The sequence below is a fragment of the Aquarana catesbeiana genome, linkage group LG02 (assembly GCF_042186555.1).
Source record: "Aquarana catesbeiana isolate 2022-GZ linkage group LG02, ASM4218655v1, whole genome shotgun sequence".
NCBI lineage: Eukaryota > Metazoa > Chordata > Amphibia > Anura > Ranidae > Aquarana > Aquarana catesbeiana.
In genome coordinates, this window is record NC_133325.1 from 695,848,553 (window position 1) to 695,871,567 (window position 23,015).

The window sequence follows — 23,015 nt, forward strand, 5'->3', positions numbered from 1 at the left end:
AGATTGATGGTGCAATTTCTTGTTGTATGGTCCGCTCAACATTTATGCTTCCTTTACCGGGTGTTTGGGTTCGCTAAAGCCTCCTCAAACTGTGCATGCCTTTTTCTGTCCATTTATTGTTGGTAAAGCTTTTTTTGTATCTGAGAGGCTCTCCCAGATAAACATTTTTTTTCCCCCTAAAGTTTTTTACACTTTTATTCTATGGCGGAGGAAATTCACTAAGTAGAGTATACCAGCAATTAATGCTGCTATATCCTCTGTGAATAAGAGCTTTTGTTTGGCAGACAATGCTCAAATGCTTAGGCATCCAACGGATAAAATGTTGGAAAAAAAAACACTTTTTTCTCTGGCAGATTGAGCAGCCTGCGCTGACGGTAGAGCTGCACGATTCTGGGAAAAATGAGAATTGCGATTCTTTTGCTTAGACTAAAGATCACGATTCTCTCACGATTCTTTAAAATGGTTCATTTAAAAAAGAAAAATTAGCTGTAGACGGCGCATGCGCAATCAACACGCCGCTCGCTCCCGATGCTCGGGGCTGGTTATTCATTTAATACAGCAAGGGGCAGATGCTTTTCTCAAAGGGGGAGATGTATGGTTATAAAGACAGCAAGGGGCGGATGCTTTTCTCAAAGGGCGGATGTATGGTTATACATTGAACACAATCAACACGATGCTCGGGGCTGGTTATTATAATGGGTGGATGCTTTTCTCAAAGGGGTGGATGTAATACATCCACCCATTATAATAACCAGCCCCGAGCATCGTGTTGATTGTGTTCAATGTATAACCATACATCCGCCCCAAGCATCGGGAGCGAGCGGCGTGTTGATTGCGCTTGCGCAGTCCAGGCCAGGCACTATGCTCTCTTCTGACTGATGTCAGTTCCGATATCGGAGCCATTTGCATTCAACGCTGGTTCCGTTGTTCCGACGGGGAGATCAAGTAAATCGAGCTAATCCAGCCTGGAGATGGGGGTGGGGGTCGGGGGTGAATCAAGATAGCGATCTTTATACGATTAATCGTGCAGCTCTAGCTGACAGTAATTGCTTAATCATTGTGAGGCTTGTTTAACAGGTGTTCAGGTATCCTGCTCAGCAGGCCCAGGATCTGGCAGCTTTATGTTTGCAATAATTGCTTTGTGAGTTTTTATTGTAGAACCTCCACAAGGTCCTCATGCAGGTGCTTGCTTATAAACTAGCCAAACGCACAACTGCTGAGATGCCTATGGCCACATCACCCTGAAAGTGCCCGATCTCATCTGATCTCAGAGGCTAAGCAGGGTCAGGCCTGGTTAGTACTTGTATGGGAGACCGCCTGGGAATACCAGGTGCTATACACGGTTCTGTTCACGTTGTTGCTAACCCAAACAGCTAAACGCATGAGTGCGGGAACGCACGTCAGCGGAGGATAAACTTCCTTTCACCATGCAGAAGCTCCTGGCTAGTCTTCCTTTTGCGGTGAAACAGCTATTTGAGAATGTTTGGATAATTCATCCAAAGAAATTCTAGTGGGAAAAGTACCCCCTTTTGCCATTTAAGTAAAGGAGTAAATATATTTTCATTTTTAAAGCTCCTTCTTTTGTGCCAGGGGCATCAGCCTCCAGGCAGTCACGGTGGCTTCCGCCATCAGGTTCAAAAGGTAATCCTCAGATTTAACCCCAGGGACAAAAGAGGTCTTGGGGGAGGAAACCTACAAGATACTGAAGTCTCCTTATGAGGTGGCGCCCCGCTCGCTCAATAGGGGAAATTCTTCTGCAGTTCTCAAGGATCTGACAGGAAGATGAATAGGGGACTTCCTCAATAGCTCCAAGGTACAAGCTGGAGTTCCAAGAGTTCCCGTCTCCTTGTTTTTTCTCTATCTGATCAGTAGTCTCCTTCCTACAAGGGGGAGATCTTCTGGCGTTGATCAACATCAAGGATGCTTATCTCCATGTGCCGATCTTCCCCACTCACCAGAAATTTCTACGCTTCGAGGTAGAAAATCTTTATTTCCAGTTTGTAGCTCTACCTTTTCGGCCTAGCTACTGCACCTCGAGTGTTTATAAAGGCTCCTGGCTCCTCCTTTAGCCAGGTTAAGGGCTCAAGGTATAACGATACTAGCCTACTTAGACGATCAATCGGTAGCCCGTCTGGTCTGGTCACCGCAGTCAGCTACCTAGAAAAATCCTCTTTGAAACCATCAAGGAGATTGCAGTACTTAGGGCTGATCATAGATACAGTCCAGAAAAGGGTATTTTTGCCCCAAGAAAGAATCCGTTCCTTCAAGGAACTGATTTGGTTAGTCAAAACAAAGAAGAATCCTTTTATTCATCTTTGCATGAGTCTATTGGGAAAAATGGTGGCTTCTTTCGAGGCCGTTCCTTATGCGCAGTTTCATTCAAGACTGCTGCAAAACAGTATCCTGTCAACTTGGAACAAGAAGGTCCAAACTCTGGACTTCCCGATGCGTTTATCCGCCAAAGTGCCTCAGAGCCTCAATTGGTGGTTAATATCCAAAAATCTTCAAAAAGAAAAATCCTTTCTACCGGTTACCTGGAAAATAGTAACAACAGATGCCAGCCTTTTGGGCTGGGGAGCAGTCCTGGACGAAGCATCTGTCCAAGGGAAGTGGTCCAAATCAGAGTTGACCTTGCCCATCAATATTCTAGAGATTCGGGCAGTACGCCTGGCCGCTCAGACCACAGAATTATCCTGTTAGGATCCAATCCGACAATGCCACAACTTTGGCTTATATCAAACTTTAAGGGGGCACGAGAAGTCGTGCGGCCCAGAGAGAGGTGAATCATATTCTGTCTTGGGCAGAAAACAACATCCCTTGCCTATCAGCAGTTTTTTCCTTCCAGGGATGGGAAATTGGCAGGCGGACTACTTGAGTCGCCAACAATTGTTCCCGGGAGAATGGTCCCTTCACCCGGACGTCTTTCTGTCAATATGCCAGAAATGGGGAGTTCCGGACGTGGATCTTTTTGCGTCCAGGTTCAACAACAAGATCGACAACTTTGTGTCATGGACAAGGGATCCGATGGTATACGGAACAGATGCCTTGGTCTTTCCATGGGATCAGTTTTCACTGATCTATGAGTTCCCTCCTGTTCTGCTGCTTCCGCGTCTCCTACGCAGGATCAAGCAAGAGGGAAAGGAGGTTATTCTGGTGGCCCCAGCATGGCCCAGGAGATCTTGGTTTGCCAAGATCATAAGGATGGCGGTAGGGGACCCTTGGACCCTGCCCTGTGCCCAGACCTTCTCTCGCAAGGTCCGGTGTTCCATCCTACCTTACTAATGCTAATGTAACGGTTTGGCTATTGAGACCTACATTCTAAAGGACCGTGGGATGTCAGCTTCAGTAGTTTCTACCTTGGTTAATGCTAGGAAGCCGGCCTCCAGAATCCTATATTATAGAGTCTGGAAGGCATATGTCTCCTGGTGTGAATCCAGGGGTTGGCACCCCAGGAAATATGTCATAGGTAGGATCCTTGAGTTCCTACAGATGGGATCAGTAATGAAGCTGGCCTTGAGCACTATCAAGGGCCAGGTGTCAGCCTTATCAGTGTTTTTTTTCAACGACCACTTGCTTCACACTCTCTGGTTCGTAACCTTATCCAGGGGGTAATGTGGATTAATCCCCCAGTTAAGTCACCCCTGAACCCTTGGGAGTTAAATTTAGTCCTGTCGGCTTTACAGAAAACAGCCTTTTGAACTGATTCAAGATATTCCCTTGATCCTCTTGACGAGGGAAATAGTTTTCTTGGTTGCCATATCTTCTGCAAGGAGAGTATCAGAGTTGGCTGCTCTTTCCTGCAAAGAGCCATATTTGATTATTCATAAGGATAAGGTTGTATTGCGGCCTCATCCTAATTTTCTACCAAAGGTAGTGTCAGGTTTTCATTTAAACCAGGCTATTGTTCTGCCTTCATTTTTTCCAGAACCTCGTTCTGTGGAAGAAAAGTCACTACATTCTCTCGATGTGGTGAGAGCGGTCAAGGCCTATTTAAAAGCGACTGCTCGGATTCGTAAAACAGATGTTTTGTTTGTGTTGCCAGATGGTCCTAAAAGAGGACAGGCGGCGTTAAAATCTACCATTTCTAAATAGATTTGTCAAGTGATTGTTCAAGCTTATGGTTTAAAGAGGAAAATTCCTCCTTTTCATATTAAAGCGCACTCCACCAGGGCTGTTAGTGCTTCTTGGGCAATGCATCACGAAGCCTCCAAGGCTCAGATCTGCAAGACCGCAACTTGGTCTTCAATCCATACAGTTACCAGATTCTATCAAGTAGATGTAAAAGGTCATGAGGATATCGCCTTTGGGCACAGTGTACGGCAGGCTGCAGTATAAGTCCTCTAGTCTCTTGGTGCCCTACTTTTGTTGTGTCTCTCTCCCTTCAGTTGGCATTGCTATGGGATATCCCACATAGTAACTACTATGGCTCTGAGTCCCCTGATGTACGAAAAGAAAATAGGATTTTTAAAACGGCTTACCTGTAAAATCCTTTTCTTTGAAGTACATCAGGGGACACAGAGGTCCCTCCCTTCTTGGTATACCCCTGTATTGCTTTGCTGCAAAACTGAGGTACTTCCAGTAGTAGGAGGGGTTATATAGGGAGTGAACTTTTTGTCTTAGGGCGTACCAATGTCCATCACCTGAAGGTGGCCTATAACCCACATAGTAACTACTATGGCTCTGTGTCCCCTGATGTACTTCGAAGAAAAAGATTTTACAGGTAAGCTGTTTTAAAAATCCTATTTTCCTCTTCAATTTGCAGCTCTGTAATTTTCTGTGAAATGCAATGCAATATGGCTACCTGGAGGTGTTCTGTACACAGAATGTGTACAAAACACCCCCAGAAACATAATTTCCTGCTTGTGTGATTGACTTACTGATTTTCCCAGAAGCCTACACAAAGATACAAGTCAGATATCAGGCATCCCCTGCAACAAAAAGGTCATTTTTGGTGAGAAGCTCCCAAAGAGAAATCGTGTCTAAGGGGATGCAGAACCTGCCACTTTCCTCATTAGGTGCAGCAACTGATAATTCTGAAACCATTCCCCTTAGATCCACTTACCACATGGACACAGACAAACACAGGGATTTCTCCATAATAATAAAAGGTTAGAATCCAAAACAAACTGTTATAATCCTTGCAATGTACAGAGATTACCCAATGGGGAGTTTTTTTTTTTTTTCTCAACAAAAGTGGAGTTACTCTTTAAGCTGTTTTTAAAAAAAACTTGACTTAAAAGGTCTTATAACCCAGGCTTGTGTAAACATGCTGTGATGTATAATAGGTCTCATTCACAGATCTCTGGTTATCAGTGGTCTTCTGTCAAAGTGATTCTAAACCTTAATAATTTTTAAAATTATAAACATGCTATTCTCACCTGGTTTTGCAGTCCCAATGCTCCTTTTTCTGGGGTCTCCCGCTGTCCCTTCTGGCTCCTCCTCTTCAACAAGTTCCCTCATAAGAAGCTGTTTGTATCAGTTGAGAGTGTTTCCACAATCCATTTATCACTGACAGGGGTGCTTGCATCGATCAGCTTTAATTTATGTTAAACCTTTATCCCAAAAGAAAAAAAAAATGTCGCTGTTACTGCTTAAAAAATATTAGCTGGAGTTTGGCTTCCATTTGTTTAGTTTATTTAAATCTGCTAGTGCATCTAATGCTCCCCCTCCCCCAGATTAACATTGCTACTGTCCAAATGTACCTCCTTTGCTAAGTCATCCAGAGGGGGGGGGGGGGGGGGGGGCACTCCAATACAGGAGGTGTGTTACTGGCCAGATTATCAGGTAAAAACAGAGGGGAAAAAGCTTTAAAAAAACAAAAAACGAATGTAGTCACCACTTTTAAAGATTGGTAAACTTTTTGGTTTTGCATTTATTACTGCTTTAAACTAAATCCATTTCATTAGACTTGCAGTGTATAGTTATTTGTACATTTTATGATATGACAGATTAAAGGTTAAACAGAATCCAATGGTGTGGACACACTATATAACCCATCCATCTCTAATTTTTCAATTTTTTTTTATTTTTTAATTTAAAAAATGCAGTTCTTTAAGCCCTGTAGGATAATCTCCTGTGGCACATACAACAAATGATCTGAAATGCTCTTTATGGATCCACAGTGACAGTCTCTTTTAATGTAGAGTTCCACCCAAAAATGGAACTTCCACTGATCGGATTCCTCCCCCCTCCGGTGTCACATTTGGCACCTTTCAGGGGGGAGCAGATACTGTTCTCATCCAGGTATTTGCTCCCACTTCCGGGCATAGATAGCCACAGTATCCGCAGATACCTATGCCACATCCGGCGCCTCCCCCCCCCCCCCACTGTCTTCTGGGAGACACACAGTTCTCAGAAGACAGCAGGGACCAGTGAGATCACGCAGCGCAACTCTTGCATGCGCAGTAGGGAACCAGGCTGTGAACCCGCAAGGCTTCACTTCCTGATTTCCCTTACCGAAGATGGCGGCGCCTCCACCTGAGAGTCGAGGGACAGATCGGCTTCAGGTGCCGACATCGTGGGCGCCCTGGACAGGTAAGTGCCCATATTGTAAAAGTCAGCAGCTGCAGTGTTTGTAGCTGCCGACTTTTTCTCAGAAAGTTAAGACATATAGTTATAAAAAATACATGAAAAATTAGGTTTTTGTTTTCCTTTGTTTAATGTTGAAATTAAAAAACAACATCCCCTTGATGTTCTCCAAGACAGCGTCTGGTTTCCATCTCTTCTATATTTTAGCAATATGATGGTCATGCATGCTCAGTAATGTATGCCCACCACAATCCCCTCGTATGCACTGCGTGAAAATCTGGTGGCAGGATACTGCATGTGCAGTAGTGTAAGATCTCTGATGCATGGTAGCTTCTTGCCATATTCCTAAAATAATAATATGGCCGTTGTTTACTACATATACATGGTAGCTTAGATATTTGAAGTTGCTACCACACTTGTGCTGAATATTTCCTCCATATAACAATGTCAGAGATATGCATGTGCAGTAGTATCAGTCTCTACTGCATGTGCAGGATCTAGCACCATAAGTTTTCTGGCAGAGCTGTCCATAGCACTGGTGCACTTCAGTAAAATGGAGCACCAGCAGGTCTAGCCTAGTCAAGCTACTGCTATAGTGAAGGAGGTGCGGCGAGCAAGTTGTGGTCATGATCAATTTCTCCCCATCCTGTCCTCCCACCCTTCTGTTTGTCCCCGCCACCCCCTTCTTGATGCTGCAGGACATGGAATAGGAAGAAAACATGCTGTCAGCACACAGCACCACCAACCTCCCTCACTGTCAGGACTCCTCCCCGTCCCTATTCTGCCAGTACACCACCCCAGCAGAGCACCCCTTACTCTGTCAGCACAGAATCCCCTCTAACCCCTCCCCCCTGGGACTCACTAAGCCTAGGTTCACACTGACTGCGGGTTAGAAATTGTGCAAGTTCAGTTGAACTGCGGAGCGATTTCAGAGACATCTGTGCAGTTTCCTGCACAGATGTCTATTGAAATCTCCCCCAAAGACGCCAAAAGTAGTGCAGGAACTACTTTTTGGAATCAGTGCGGTGCCACAAAGTTGGCATCGCACCAATTAGGAAGATGCTATTGCTGGCAATAGCCGCTGATTTGGCATGCAATTTGTCATGTCAAATCGCATGCTAAATCGGCCCAATGTGAACATGGGCTCAAGCTCCCAATCCCACTCACGCCACTCTGTCAACACAACTCCCCCCCACTTTTATCACTCTGCACCCCCCCTTGCCCTTGCCACTCTATGGCAGAGCCTGCCTTGCCCTCACCCCATAGGCAGCAACACCCCCCTCATCAGTACGCCTGCACACCATCCCACTGTCGCCACCAAAGATGCCAACATTCAGCCCCTCCACGATTTCCAACCTTACCTGTCTCGGAAGGGACACAATTTGGCTAACACTAAACAGTAATCCTATCATGGTTGTGGGGTTTTTTTTTTTTTTTCCCTTTTACTTCTACGTTTGTACACGGTTGTATTTATATTGGTTTTAAAAAAGGTGTGTGTGCTTTTTTGAGACAAACATTTTTTAAATTTAAAGCCTCGTACATACAAAAAAAATACTGTACAAATGATCTTTTTTTTTTTTTGCATGCTAGTCTCGTATCGACAAGCAATAGAGTACTAAAGTTATGAAAATTCTTATACGACAAAATACAGCTTTGGAAGTGATGTATTCTTTCATCTCCGAGCATGCGTGGTCTTGGTCACAGGGTTTTTGTCGTACAAATAACATGCTATTTACACGAAAATCATTTGTTCTGTTCTCATACGAGAAAAATTTTCGTGCTGGTCTCTTTGGATATTTTCACATGAACTGTCGTGATTGGCTCTTGAAAGCTGTGTACTAATGATCAGATTATCGGGCGATCGCTTTGAAAGTGATTTTCTGATCATGTGTACTAGGCATGACTGAGCCCTTGATATAAAGCACAAGTCACTGCAGATAAGTCCTTGTGTAAGTAATGGTCTTCTTAAGCCCAGGTTCACACTGAGCTGCGGGAATGAAGCTGTGCGATTTCAGCTGAACTTGCACGATTTCACTCCCGCATGTCAGTCTCAATTTCGGCCGCGATTTCAGAGACATCTGTGCGGGTTTCTGATAGATGTCCATATAAATTGCATCCCAAAATTGCAAAAAGTAGTACAGAAACTACTTTTTGAAATCGATGAGGTGTTGCACCAATTAGGACGGTGCCATTGATGGCAATTGCCGCTGATTTGACATGTCAAATCGCATGTCAAAACACTCCAGTGTGAACCAGGGCTCAATCAAAGAAGCACCCTGATGGGAACATTTATAAGAGTTGGTATTGCGATCTGCTTTCTGATATACTGTATACCACAATTAAGGATGAGCTCTGGCGTGTTCGCACAGCCCACGCGCAGAGCCCGCCAGGAAGTCAGCACTGCACTAATCACAGGCAGTGAGACATTTCCCGATCTCTGCAGCCGCGTATCGGGACAATGTCTCACTGCCTGTGATTAGCGCAGCGCCGACTTCCCACAATATAACTCCACACTGCAGCCTGCATTTTATTTCCCAATCATTAGAAGGTGTGGTCTAAAGCCTGTGGTCTCCCTTAAAGTGGTTGTAAACCCCGCTTTGTGTGTGTTTTTTTTTTTTTTTTTTTTTTAACCTACAGGTAAGCTTTATAGGCTTATCTGTAGGTTAAAAAAAAAAAAAAATCTCTTAAACCCGCACGGTTTAGGAGATATTCACCCTGCATTCAGCCACTAACATCAGTGGCGCATGCGCTCTGAAGGTCCGGCTTACTGTGCCGAAACTTCAGAGCTTCTTGCCGGAACCGAGGGCTCCCACATGCATGTGCAGGAGTGATGTCATCACGGCTCCAGCCACTCACAGCGCTGGAGCAAGTGATCCTGGAAGAAAGGACAGGAGAAAATGTCAGCCCTCTCAGCGGTGACTGGGCGCCGCTGACAGGGCTTCGTTCTAAGGTGAGTATTTTGTAATATGCTAGCATGCAATGCATACTAGCACATTATGCCTTTTGTCTTGCAAGCAGGGTCATTTTCTTTTTTCCCCCCTCGGTTTACAACTGCTTTAAAGTATACCTAAAGGCTTTTTTTTTTTGGATAGCGTGGGGTGGGATTAGAACACCGGCTAGCTTTTTTGCATTCTGTGCAAAATCACAAATTCTGGTGGCCCCGGTGACAACCAGTGATTACTTCACCTTGGAGGGATTTCTACCCACTTCCTTTTTTGGCTGTGGGACAGGAGTGAAGGGAAATCTCCATAATGGGACTCGGACACAAAAAATTGACAGGGGTTACAACTCTCCCTTACTAAGGCTGGCCACACATGTTTAATTGTCTTGTACAATTTTCCTTTAGATTTAACAAAAAACATATAATATGAGGTCAAAATTAAACCACTTTCAACTGTAGCCAATTATGCAGGCCCTTGCACTACATGTCAAAAAAGGGGGCCCAAGGGGAAGGAAAGGGATAGGATACCAGTTCGGCCCAAGGAAAAAGAATTCTTCAACAAGGAACCAGCAGAATAGCAAAAATATAAATAAATTTATTAGAAAAATAACTCCACATATACACCAAACAAGGAATCAAATAATATGACAATAAGTGAACCAAAAACCACCACTGAAAAAATAAAATAGACAACGTTGTCTAAAAACAAAGAACAACACACAGATGGCCACCACTAGACACACACATACAACCGGCTGAATCAATAATTAGAAAAAGACAAAATAATACAGTCTCATGAATATAAATCTGAAAAATACCGGTAGGGGCCGGGGAGTATGTGTATGCAGCCGTAGATGATGGGAGTCCGCCTTGCAGGGTGCTAGTAACAGACCTTAAATGAGTCTTGGGGTATGGGCCATGAGGGTAGCTAATTATGGCACTAGCAGCTAAGTACCCCGCAGCAGCTGGTGACGTGGGTTAGATACTAAGTAGAGGCTGTGCGTGGATGAAGATGGGAGTGTGCCTGCATCGGTAGTAGTCACAGCGTGATTGCTGAGCTGTGAAAGGGAGACACCTGTGTTGCTGTAGGGACAGCAGGAGAAGTAATGAACAGATACAGTCTCACCAATCCGTGGACACCGATGTGCGGCAGGCATGCAGAGCATTCCGGGCCTACTTAAACCATCTCAGGCTGTGCGGGACAGCTAGATCCTTCTCAGGCCATCTTGATGTGACTAGTGGGTCTGTATAGTCAGATACCAGCCGGGATTAGGGGGAGTGGAGGCGTGTTGAGACGTACCGCCTGTGTGCGGTGTAGATGATCATCCACTTCCTGGTTCCATACAGCGGGGCTTTCACAGACGGGCGGATGAAGTACCCAGGGCTTGTGGGTGGATCCGTGTGTATGCTAGGTTGAGCGTGATGGCGTCATGCTGACGCGTTTCATCCGTCACAGGGATTTCTTCAGAGCATGCGCCATAGCCAGAGCAGACAACTTATATAGCCCTCCCACATACAGACGTGGGTACGCCGGCTATCGGTTGTCCAGGCAACAGCACAACAAATAGACTGCCATTCATACCATAAGACAACAAAGAATGTAAGTAGAACAGGCCCGTCCGTGGGTGCACCACCCTCTCAAAGTCATACAGAAAGTATATAGAAATAATTAAAAAAAAAAAAATTAGAATAGAATATAAAGCAGTACTGAAATGAAGCAATAAGGCTTGTGGCTGAGGTACATTGATGACGTGCTTATGATCTGGGGGGGCACTGAGCAGGAGTTAGTGCTGTTCATGGATGAGCTTAATACAAATGACCGTAACATCAAGCTTACTTACACTGTCCACCAGCATACCCTCTCCTTTCTAGACTTGACCCTGATTGCTGATAATGGGAAGATCAGTACCAAAAACTACAGGAAGCCTACGGCAGCGAATACACTCCTCCAGGCCACAAGTGACCATCCAAGATCCCTGATTAGAGGTATACCCGTAGGCCAGTTCCTCCGTATTCGTAGGAACTGCTCTAGACAACAAGATTTCGATACGGAAGCTAGGGACCTATATGGAAGGTTCAGGGTTAGAGGTTACTCCCATTCATCTATTAGAACGGCCAAGAAAAGAGCTTTCCAGACAGACCGTCAGCAACTTCTTATTAGAAGGGATCCCACGGCTTCCAAAGATAGACATGAACCCCCCAGGATTATTACCAAATATGGTGCCCAATGGGAACAGATTAGGACTATTCTTAACCACTGGCATATCCTTTCTGGCTCCCCTGCTCTCGGTGAGATAGTGGGACAACACCCTCTTCTCACTGCTCGACGTTCTCAGAATCTTAGGGATCATTTGATCCATTCCGAATACCAAAGATCCCCTACCCACAATTGGCTTACCCAACTTCCACCCCTGAAGGGTATGTTTAAATGTGGTAGATGTGCGATATGCAAGTATGTTGAGCGTACGGACGTGTTCACCGATTCTGACGGTAAGTGACAGTTTAAAATTTATAATTTTATCAACTGCAACACCACACGAGTAGTTTATATGCTCACATGCCCATGTGGGTAAGACAAAAAGGAAACTCAAGATCAGAATCGGTGAGCACGTCCAAAGCATTCTCAGTAAAGATGACGAGCGCCCCATCCCCCTACATTTTCTTAAATTCCATGGTGGGGATCCCACTGGGCTTACTGTCAAGGGTATCTACAGGTTGAATCTTCCTCTCAGAAGGGGTGATTTAGACAGAATTCTTTTCCAGAAAGAAAAAATGTGGATATATACCCTTGACAGTATGTCCCCCCATGGGTTAAACAACGAGTGTAACCTGTCAGTGTTCTTAACACCCTAGATCCCTATGAAGACTTCCTATGTCTTCCTGTCCTTACCATTATGGTGGCATATTTATTTATTTATGCCTGATCCCTCTATTTATCCTTATTCCTTATTGCTTCATTTCAGTACTGCTTTATATTCTATTCTTTTTTTTTTTTTTTTTTTTTATTTCTATATACTTTCTGTATGACTTTGAGAGGGTGGTGCACCCACGGACGGGCCTGTTCTACTTACATTCTTTGTTGTCTTATGGTATGAATGGCAGTCTATTTGTTGCGCTGTTGCCTGGACAACCGATAGCCGGCGTACCCACGTCTGTATGTGGGAGGGCTTTATAAGTTGTCTGCTCTGACTATGGCGCATGCTCTGAAGAAATCCCTGTGACGGATGAAACGCGTCAGCATGACACCATCACGCTCAACCTAGCATACACACGGATCCACCCACAAGCCCTGGGTACTCCGTCCGCCCATCTGTGAAAGCCCCGCTGTATGGAACCAGGAAGTGGATGATCATCTACACCGCACACAGGCGGTACGTCTCAACACGCCTCCACTCCCCCTAATCCCGGCTTGTATCTGACTATACAGACCCACGAGTCACATCAAGATGGCCTGAGAAGGATCTAGCTGTCCCGCACAGCCTGAGATGGTTTAAGTAGGACCGGAATGCTCTGCATGCCTGCTGCACATCGGTGTCCACGGATTGGTGAGACTGTATCTGTTCATTACTTCTCCTGCTGTCCCTACAGTAACACAGGTGTCTCCCTTTCACAGCTCAGCAATCACGCTGTGACTACTACCGATGCAGGCACACTCCCATCTTCATCCACGCACAGCCTCTACTTAGTATCTAACCCACATCACCAGCTGCTGCGGGGTACTTAGCTGCTAGTGCCATAATTAGCTACCCTCATGGCCCATACCCCAAGACTCATTTAAGGTCTGTTACTAGCACCCTGCAAGGCGGACTCCCATCATCTACGGCTGCATACACATACTCCCCGGCCCCTACCGGTATTTTTCAGATTTATATTCATGAGACTGTATTATTTTGTCTTTTTCTAATTATTGATTCAGCCGGTTGTATGTGTGTGTCTAGTGGTGGCCATCTGTGTGTTGTTCTTTGTTTTTAGACAACGTTGTCTATTTTATTTTTTCAGTGGTGGTTTTTGGTTCACTTATTGTCATATTATTTGATTCCTTGTTTGGTGTATATGTGGAGTTATTTTTCTAAAATAAATTTATTTATATTTTTGCTATTCTGCTGGTTCCTTGTTGAAGAATTCTTTTTCCTTGGGCGGAACTGGTATCCTATCTCTTTCCTTCCCCTTGGGCCCCCATTTTTGATATGCTTATTAATTCAGAGGAACACACCCTTTTGTGATTAATAGATCCTCTGGGTGTCCGCAAATAGCTTTATGTGTATACAGATGCTGCAAGGGTACTTCCCTTACCTGTTATTACTTATATTGAATTAAGCAAAGCTTTTTGGTTCAAAGTTTTCTCTTGTTTGTTTACAACCTTGCACTACATGGTTGGAGGTAAATCTAAAGAAAATTGTACAGAAAATTGAAGGAAAATTGTATAATGTATGGCCAGCCTTACTCTATCCAAAAGTAAAAAAAAAAAAAAAAAAGTTTTGCCTTTAGTTCAACTTTAACAGAGCAGACAGAACTCAATAATTGGAAGTTGTCTGTCCCACAACTTTGACATGTCATGTGATCTGGCTCTTCTCCCATCTTTAACCACTTCCGGACCGCCGCACTCTGATGTACGTCTAAACTTTGAAGGGGGATATCGTTGTTATGGCAGCAGGTAGCTGCCGTAAGTCCGGTATCCCCGTTTTCTTGCGGCAGCCGGCATTCTGATAAAATTGGTCCCTGAGGCGGATTTGCCGCGAGATCACTTTTATCGGTGGCGGGAGAGGCACCCCCGCCGCGATCCAGTGCCCTCCGCCGCTTACCGGAGCCACCATTAGCGGCGTAGGCGATCGCGTCCGTCTCCCTTCTGTGCCTGGAGATGAGCGAGGCTAAGATGGCATCCACTCATCTCCATGACACTGCTGGGCGAAAGTGACGTCAAAACGCCTCTTAAAGGCATATTTTTTCCAATGTCATTTTTTTTAAATGACTTTTTTTTTTTTTTTTATTGCATTTTAGTGTAAATATGAGATCTGAGGTCTTTTTGACCCCAGATCTCATATTTAAGAGATCCTGTCATGCTTTTTTCTATTACAAGGGATGTTTACATTCCTTGTAATAGGAATAAAAGTGACACAATTTTTTTTTTTTTTAAAACCGTGTAAAAATAAATAAAATGTAAAATAAATAATAAAAATTAAAAAAAAATTTTTTAAACCCCCCCCCCGTCCCGACGAGCTCGCACGCAGAAGCGAACGCATACGCGAGTAGCGCCCACATATGAAAACGGTGGTCGCCGTGACCGGTAGAGCGAGAGCAATAATTCTAGCCCTAGACCTCCTCTGTAACACAAAACATGCAACCTGTAGAATTTTTTAAATGTCGCCTATGGATTTTTGAGGGTAAAAGTTTGACGCCATTCCACGAGCGGGCGCAATTTTGAAGCGTGACATGTTGGGTATCAATTTACTTGGTGTAACATTATATTTCACAATATAAAAAAAATTGGGCTAACTTTACTGTTGTCTTATTTTTTTTATTCAAAAAAGTGAATTTTTTCCCCAAAAAAGTGCGCTTATAAGACCGCTGTGCAAATACGGTGCAAAAAAAAGTATTGCAACGACCGCCATTTTATTCTCTAGGGTGTTAGAAAAAAAATATATATAATGTTTGGGGGTTCTAAGTAATTTTCTAGCAAAAAAACCTGTTTTAAACATGTAAACACCTAAAATCCAAAACAAGGCTACTCCTTAAGTGGTTAACCCCCTACTCTTTCATTCAGAAGAATAGTGCTCCACTGTGTTTTATGAAAGTGCATTAGTAGGGATCTCATTGACAGTTGTACACACCATACTCTGCTTTCCAAGTCTTGATGGTCTTGTATACACTGTAATTGTTCAGCCCTACTGTGTTTTAAAACTTTACATTTCTTTGGTTTTGATGTAGGTACACATAGGAGCACAAGGATATGTGAAAGATGTTGTTACTTGTAAAGGGATTGAGAACGCCACAATTTCTGTGTCGGAGATTGCCCATAACATCACAACTGGGAAACTAGGAGACTTTCAGAGATTGCTAGCTCCTGGGACTTACAATATCACTGCTTCAGTTATAGGGTAAGTGGTCACATTTATCCTTATTTATTAAGAGCGTTCTTGATATTCTGTTTGCTGCTTTGTTATTTACATAAACATGCATGTCCTGTGCTCTATGTTAGAGAACCTGTCACCTAAAAAGACACTTGGTAAAGCAGTACACTAAAAAGACAGTGTTTTGCTGAGTCCGTGTCTGGACTAACATTATGATGTAATTAAATTCCCTTTGGACACACAGAATTATTCTTCGAGGCGTCCATTCCGTTTCTTAACGCCAGTATTTGCTCAGGGCTAAAGATGCCCTTTGACAGCATTCATGCCTATCTGTTGCATACCGAGCTTAGCTCCTGTGTTATCTCAGTGTAGGTACACTTTAGCACAGAGGTGCTCAACCTTTTGAAGAGCGATGGCCACTTAAATGATTTGGTAACCAGGCGTGGGCCACAATGAACTATGGAATTTTACCACCTCCCAAATGGCAAATGTAAACAAGCCCTTTCTATACCAAGCCCCTATAAAGCTGCTTTCACACTGGTGCGATGCAGTTTACCACACCGCGGGTGCAGCACAGGGCTCCTGCGGCTTAACGGCACTGAGCCATAGGGGTTGATTTACTAAAGGCAAATAGAATGTGAACTTTGAAAAGTGCAGTCCCACTTTGCACGTGAAGTTTCTAAAGATCTTAGTTAACGAGTTAAAGCTTAATTTTACAAAAGAATACCCAATCACGTCGTACAAGGGAAGAAAAAATATAGGGACTGAGATGTCCAAAATGAAGAATGGCAAGTTCCCTCGTGATGGAAAGGGAAATAAATTCTCCGGTGGTAAGTCAGTGACAAAATCCTCCACCACAGACAAACAGATGCGCTTACCGGATCAGGTGGACCTCTTATTATAGGAGGTCAGAAACGCATATATCCACTGAGAGATGAAGGCACACTCCAATGCAGCTATGGGGGTCCCAAATCCAACACCATGAGACATACCGATGCAGCGGTATTGGTTCCCAAGGCGGCAATAATAACGGTCCCAAATATAAAAAGAAAAAAACGCTTTAAGTGTACTCCGTAGGTTTATTCATATAGATAAAGAGCATAAAATATAGCACTACCAAGCGCACGCAATAAAAATATCGATAAAGTTTCAATGAATAAAAAGGCATGTTCTCTTGCAAACAGCTGAGAGATGGCAGCGGGTGACTTACATAGTATAAGCTCCTCCCCCGTACGCGGCGTTACGTCCAATAGGACTTCGTCAGCGAGGGTGGAGCTAGTAGTCACCCAGAAGCCTTAAGTAAAGTGCTGGTGTCTGCAAGGTATGTAACGAAAGCCGGAAGTGGACACTGCACCTAAAAACGGCAACATTACCCAGCAGGGACACCAGCAAGTAGGAAAAATATCATAAAAACATAAAAAATTAATCAATCCCCACTGACCCCAAGGAACCAAACAGATCATTAGGCAGTGAAGCAAATTGATAAGTTCATATTATGTACCCGCGGCCATCTCTATACAATAACTATATCAAAATACAGTGTACACATAAGAGATGGGAAAAGAAGAAGAAAAGAATAAGCACAAACCTATCTGATCTTATTTGCCTGATCTATTGATGATCTGTTTATGATATGGAAGGTGGATCTCATTAGTCTCCAACTTTTTATGTCCAAGCTCAATGGTAACACTAAGAACATCCGTCTATCATGGAATGCTGATTCCTCAAGCATAGCCTTTCTTCATTTAGAAATTTTCAAACAGGGATGCTCTTTCAAGACCAGGAATTTTTTTAAACTGCCTGACAGAAACGGGTACATACCCCTAGATAGCTGTCATCATCATTGGTTATACAACATTCCAAGGGGACAGTTTATTCGCCTTCGGCGTAACTGTACTCTTGATTCTGATTACCACTCACAAGCTAATGTTCTAACGTTCTGCCTAATGATCTGTATAAAGATATATTGATGATCTGTTTATGATATGGTAGAGGGAGGATTTTGTCACCGACTTACCACTGGAGAATTTATTTCCTTTTCCATCACGAGGGAACTTGCCATTCTTCATTTTGGACATCTCAGTCCCTATATTTTGAAATTGACTTTTTTCTTCACATTATTGCGCTGCACTAACATTGTTTGATTTTTTTTTTTTAATAACAATAACCTAGCCCTATAAATGTTGGGCATGTATTGATTTACTGAGACCTTTGTTGATACCTTCCCTTCCCTAGGTACTTACCACAAACTATATCTAATGTTGAAGTTAAAGAGGGACCAGCAACTGTGCTGGATTTCCAGCTTCATCCAACTGTTTTTGTTCCACCCCACAATGACTTGCTAGACAGTACTGGCACCCCTGCACCTGCCACAGAGCCACCAGTCACTGTGAAACCTGAGGACAACCATCAAGTTCAGAAATCTTTCCAGCCTGAGGACTTTCGCCACCACCACTATTCTGACATGGAGATCTTCCTGAGAAAGTACAACAGTGAATATGCCAGCATTACTTATCTGTACTCTGCTGGCAAATCTGTGGACTCACGGGAGCTGTATGTGATGGCAATATCAGATAACCCAACCGTCCATGAGCCAGGTAACTTTTTTTTTTTTCTAAAGCCATGCCAGAAAGCCAAAGTCCAAAATACAGTCACCAGAGAATTTTCCATTCTCTGAACTATGCGTAATGAATCCCTCGTCTTTGTTCATACTGCTTGTTGTAGCCTGTATCAGTGAGCAACTGGTACATTTGTTTTTAATCTGGATTTTCTGTACCGCAGAGAGGACAATCATCTGCAAGCTTTGTGAATTGGATCATTTGTATCATACTTTATGCTTCAAAACAGGGAGGTTAAGGTTTTTCTTTTGCAGTTTTGAAGTTTAAGTTTGAAACTACTCCTTGTAGTTAAAGGAGTAAAATGTTCAGTTGTAAATGTTACAGCCAACCTTGCTAAGCATGAAACACTGAGTTGGGATGAATTTGCATAATAGCTACCTGCCCACCACACGTCATGGTTTGGTATATAACCTTTCTGAGTTGGACCTTTTGTAGCCATGTGGTTGGTTTAAGTTTGAAATGTTTTGTTTATTTCAGACACTTCCTTTTCATGTTCCCTTAAATACCCTACAGGCAGAAAAGCATATAACTTGTTGATTGAAATCTGTTGTATAAGCCAGCTCTACTCAAAGAATTCACATATTATGTTTATGAATGAGAACTTTCGAAGATTGTATGCAGACCCTATAGGTAATGATATGTCTGTGCTAGCTCATCTTTTGCTCAATGGATGTCAATCTTTTAGAACGTGTTACATGTTACACCCATATTTATGGGTATAACATGTAATATGTTCCAAACCCACCCCCCCTCCCCCACCCGCGCAGCCGCTGTCATATTTAACATCGGTGTGGCTTTGTGGAACTCCATTCCCACATCCGCATCATTCATTCAGAGAGATCTGCTCCTTCTCTTACCACGGGGATGGCTCATAGTTCTCAATGTGTGCATTTATTAGTGTTCTTGTAGTCCATTGACACTTCCTCCAGCTTTCTACCTGAAAGCCGATAAGGAGATATGGGCAAAGAGCTATAAAAAGAGAACCTGGTGCACAAGGCACGGTATAACCCCTCAGGATTTTAAATGACGGGCCAAATACATTTTGGTCCGTAATGTAAAATCCTGAGGGGTTATACCGTGCCTTGTGCACCAGGTTCTCTTTTTGTTGATATATTGGATTGGACTGACCAAATGTTCATGCACACATTGCCAATCCCTATCACATTAAGGCAAAGAGTTATAGGGTGAGTGTGCAGGAGCCTGACATTGCACCTTTCGATTCACTGATCTCAGGTGCAATGGTTTGCAGGCTTCTGTGAGAAAACATATTAAATGCACATTTTTTCCCCCCCTGCAAAAATATGTGCATTTGCTATTTATTTCCTTAAAGTGGTTATAAACCTCAGACATAGAGAATGATGAAATTGCATCGCTTTATAGTGCGCACTTGTCACAATCTAGAGCAAGTGTCATTTATGTCTGCTACCTCCTTCCTCTATCAGCATAGGTCACTTCTGACAAGTTTTCTTGACACCAAGAGAAAATAGGTGACAGGAGAGAGCTCCAGCACAAAGCCTGTGATTGACATCCTCAGCTCTGTTCCTGTGTGCTGTGTGAAGGAGGTATGTCCCTTCCCTCCAGTCAGCTCTCACTGAGCTCTGCCGAGTGTAATTTCAGCTCCCTGCCCCCTGCTTTCTGAAGCTCAGGCAAGCTGTATACATTCAGCACTTTGAACAGCCATAGAGTAGAGAAGACATATAAACAAGTGTAACGTATGTAGGAGGATTCGTTTCATCTTTGTGTCACTTTTCTGGGTACATGAGGCTTTACAAATACTTTTAAAGGTGAACTTTGCTTATAAGATCAGAGAGCAGGGGGGAACTGAATTGAATGTTTCTTTTTTCTTTATATGTTGCATGATTTTATTTTGTCTCATGCTATATACCCTAGACTTTGTGGTCTCTGTTTATTTAAAAAAAGCACCCAAAATGTTACTGGAAACCAGAAACCATGTAATTAAGCTGGCCATACATAATGCAATTTTCTTTCCTTTAACCTGTGGTTGAAGGAAGATAAAATGGTAATAGATTTAATTCACATCAATATTGTAAGGCTTCAATGAAACATGTACCTAATGTGTCACCAAATGTGTCTTCTGTTGCACTGTTACATGCAATGTCATAATACTGACTTAAAATATACTTGGAAACCTGTTAATATGTATGTATAATGAAGTCTGTGACTTTTCATGTTTCAGGTGAACCTGAGTTTAAGTACATTGGCAACATGCATGGTAATGAAGTTGTAGGACGGGAGCTGCTATTAAATCTTATTGAATATCTCTGCAAGAACTATGGGACTGACCCTGAGGTCACTCGTCTGATCCGTACCACCAGGATCCACATTATGCCCTCCATGAACCCCGATGGCTATGAGAAAGCCCATGAAGGTAATTCTTTAACTTCTTACAGATATTTCAAACTTTACTTTTTATTTTTTCATTGCTGGTGCAGTATTTCTGGAATGACAGCTATATGCTTTTAGTCACCCTTATGCTACCATTATTGCCTTTATACTATAGAATGCCTCTAGAACTTATACAGTGCATATCAGTACAAGATGAATGTAGGGAACTCTAATGTCACAAAGCCAACCTTTTTTATACAGACAAGACAAGTTGACCTGATAGGGTTCAGTTTGCATATGGTAGAGATCTGCACATAGCTCCTGATCTGACACTTGATCTGCCACTGATCTCTCATTATTTAAAGCTGAGCTACAGCATAGGAAAATATTGTCTTATTACAAGAGGCATGTGTATTTTTTGTTGTATCTTGGTGTGCTTTGCCCATTCCTTCCAGATCTGTGCAGTAATCCAGTGTAAGGCCCCTTTCACACGGACGGATAGAATGGTGCTTTTGGCTGCGGATTTTCTAATTTTCTACCGCAGCTAAAAGCACACAATGCTTTCCCATGGCCCCATTCACATACTGCGTTTAGCTGCGAATTAGATACATGCGGTTCTGTGCGGATAGGAAAAATAGAATTGACTGTGTCCAGGAGCGATTTAGCGCAGCTATCCGCACATATCCGCAGGTAATCGCAGTGCACTGTGTCAGCTGCGGATAACAGCGCCGAGCTGCTCATCGGGAAAGGAAAAATGATTTTTCCTTTCCCAATGAGCGACAAGCACGGGGATCCGACTCGGATCCCCGCCAATGCCCGGCACTGTTTGGTATGAATCTTGAGGGGGAACTCCACGCCAAATTTTAAATAAAGAAAATGGCGTGGGTTCCCCCCCAGGGGCATACCAGGCCCTTCGGTCTGGTATGGGGTTTAAGAGGAACCCCTACGCCGAAAAAACGGCGTGGCCCCCCCCCCCAAGATCCATACCAGACCCTTATCCCAGCACGCAGCCCGGTCGGTCAGGAAAGGGGGTGGGGACGGGCGAGCGCCCCCCCTCCTCCTGAGCCCGTACCAGGCCGCATGCCCTCAACATGGGGGGTGGGTGCTTTGGGGGAGGGGTGCCCTGCGGCCCCCCCACCCCAAAGCACCTTGTCCCCATGTTGATGAGGACCAAGAGCCTCTTCCCGACAACCCTGGCCGTTGGTTGTCGGGGTCTGCAGGCTTATCGGAATCCGGGAGCCCCCTTTAATAAGGGGGCTCCCAGATCCCGGCCCCCCACCCTATGTGAATGAGTAATGGGGTACATGGTAGCCCTACCCATTCACCTAGGGAAAAAGTGTCAATAAAAAAAACACTACACAGATTTTTAAAGTAATTTATTAGACAGCTCCGAGGGTCTTCTTCCGACTTCGGGGGTCTTCTTCCGACTTCGGGGGTCTCTCCGGTTCTTCTCCGCGCTCTCCGGGTCTTCTGCCGGGCTCCTCCGCTATCTTCTACGCCCTGTGGTGGAGGATTACGCCCCCTAAAACGTCACAGTCCCAGCATGCCCAGGGACTGTGACGGCATAAGGGGACGGGGTCACCGCCTATATAAGTCAGAGTGGAGCGCCCAGAGTGCATTCCAGCCGGAGAGAGCATCGTGTCAACATCAGAAGAAGAGAAGAGGGAAGAAGGCAGAAGGCAGCAGACCGGGCTCCTCCGCTATAGCAAAAGAGCAGAAGATAACGGAGGAGCCCGGCAGAAGACCCGAAGTCGGAAGAAGACCCCCGGAGCTGTCTAATAAATTACTTTAAAAATCTGTGTAGTGTTTTTTTTATTGACACTTTTTCCCCAGGTGAATGGGTAGGGGTACCATGTACCCCATACTCATTTACATAGGGTGGGGGGCCGGGATCTGGGGGCCCCCTTATTAAAGGGGGTTCCCGGATTCCGATAAGTCCCCCGCCTGCAGACCCCGACAATCAATGGCCAGGGTTGTCGGGAAGAGGCCCTTGTCCTCATCAACATGGGGACAAAGTGCTTTGGGGTGGGTGGGCCGCAGGGCGCCCCCTCCCCCAAAGCACCCACCCCCCATGTTGAGGGCATGCGGCCTGATACGGCTCAGGAGGGGGGGGGGGCGCTCGCCTGTCCCCACCCCCTTTCCTGACCGACCGGGCTGCGTGCTGGGTTAAGGGTCTGGTATGGATTTTGGGGGGAACCCCAGGCCGTTTTTTCGGTGTAGGGGTTCCTCTTCAAATCCATACCAGACCGAAGGGCCTGGTATGCCCCTGGGGGGGGAACCCACGACATTTTTTAATTTAAAATTTGGCGTGGAGTTCCCCCTCAAGATTCATACCAAACAGTGCGAGTGGGCACCCTGTCGGGTTGCCATGGAAATGGCAAACCGCAGCCAAACGCGACCGCAGCTAACCGCACTGCAAATGCAGCTGATCGCAGTGCCTGGAGTCTTGAACTCCACAGGAAAAAAAACATGCTTTTAACTGCGGCAGAATAGCCGTCCGTGTGAAAGGTGCCT

The 23,015-nt window shown here is 44.4% G+C and overlaps 1 protein-coding gene and 1 pseudogene across 1 annotated transcript in view; both read left to right on the forward strand.

Annotated features, from left to right (window-relative positions):
* CPD (carboxypeptidase D) overlaps positions 1-23,015 on the forward strand; it is a 203,927-nt gene that overhangs the window by 99,072 nt on the left and 81,840 nt on the right. Inside the window, exons 4-6 of the mRNA XM_073616853.1 lie at positions 15,395-15,564; positions 17,773-18,134; positions 20,353-20,544. Of these exons, the coding sequence (XP_073472954.1) occupies positions 15,395-15,564; positions 17,773-18,134; positions 20,353-20,544 (724 nt within the window). The remainder of the gene's footprint in view (positions 1-15,394; positions 15,565-17,772; positions 18,135-20,352; positions 20,545-23,015) is intronic.
* LOC141130844 (5S ribosomal RNA) lies at positions 1,224-1,342 on the forward strand (annotated as a pseudogene).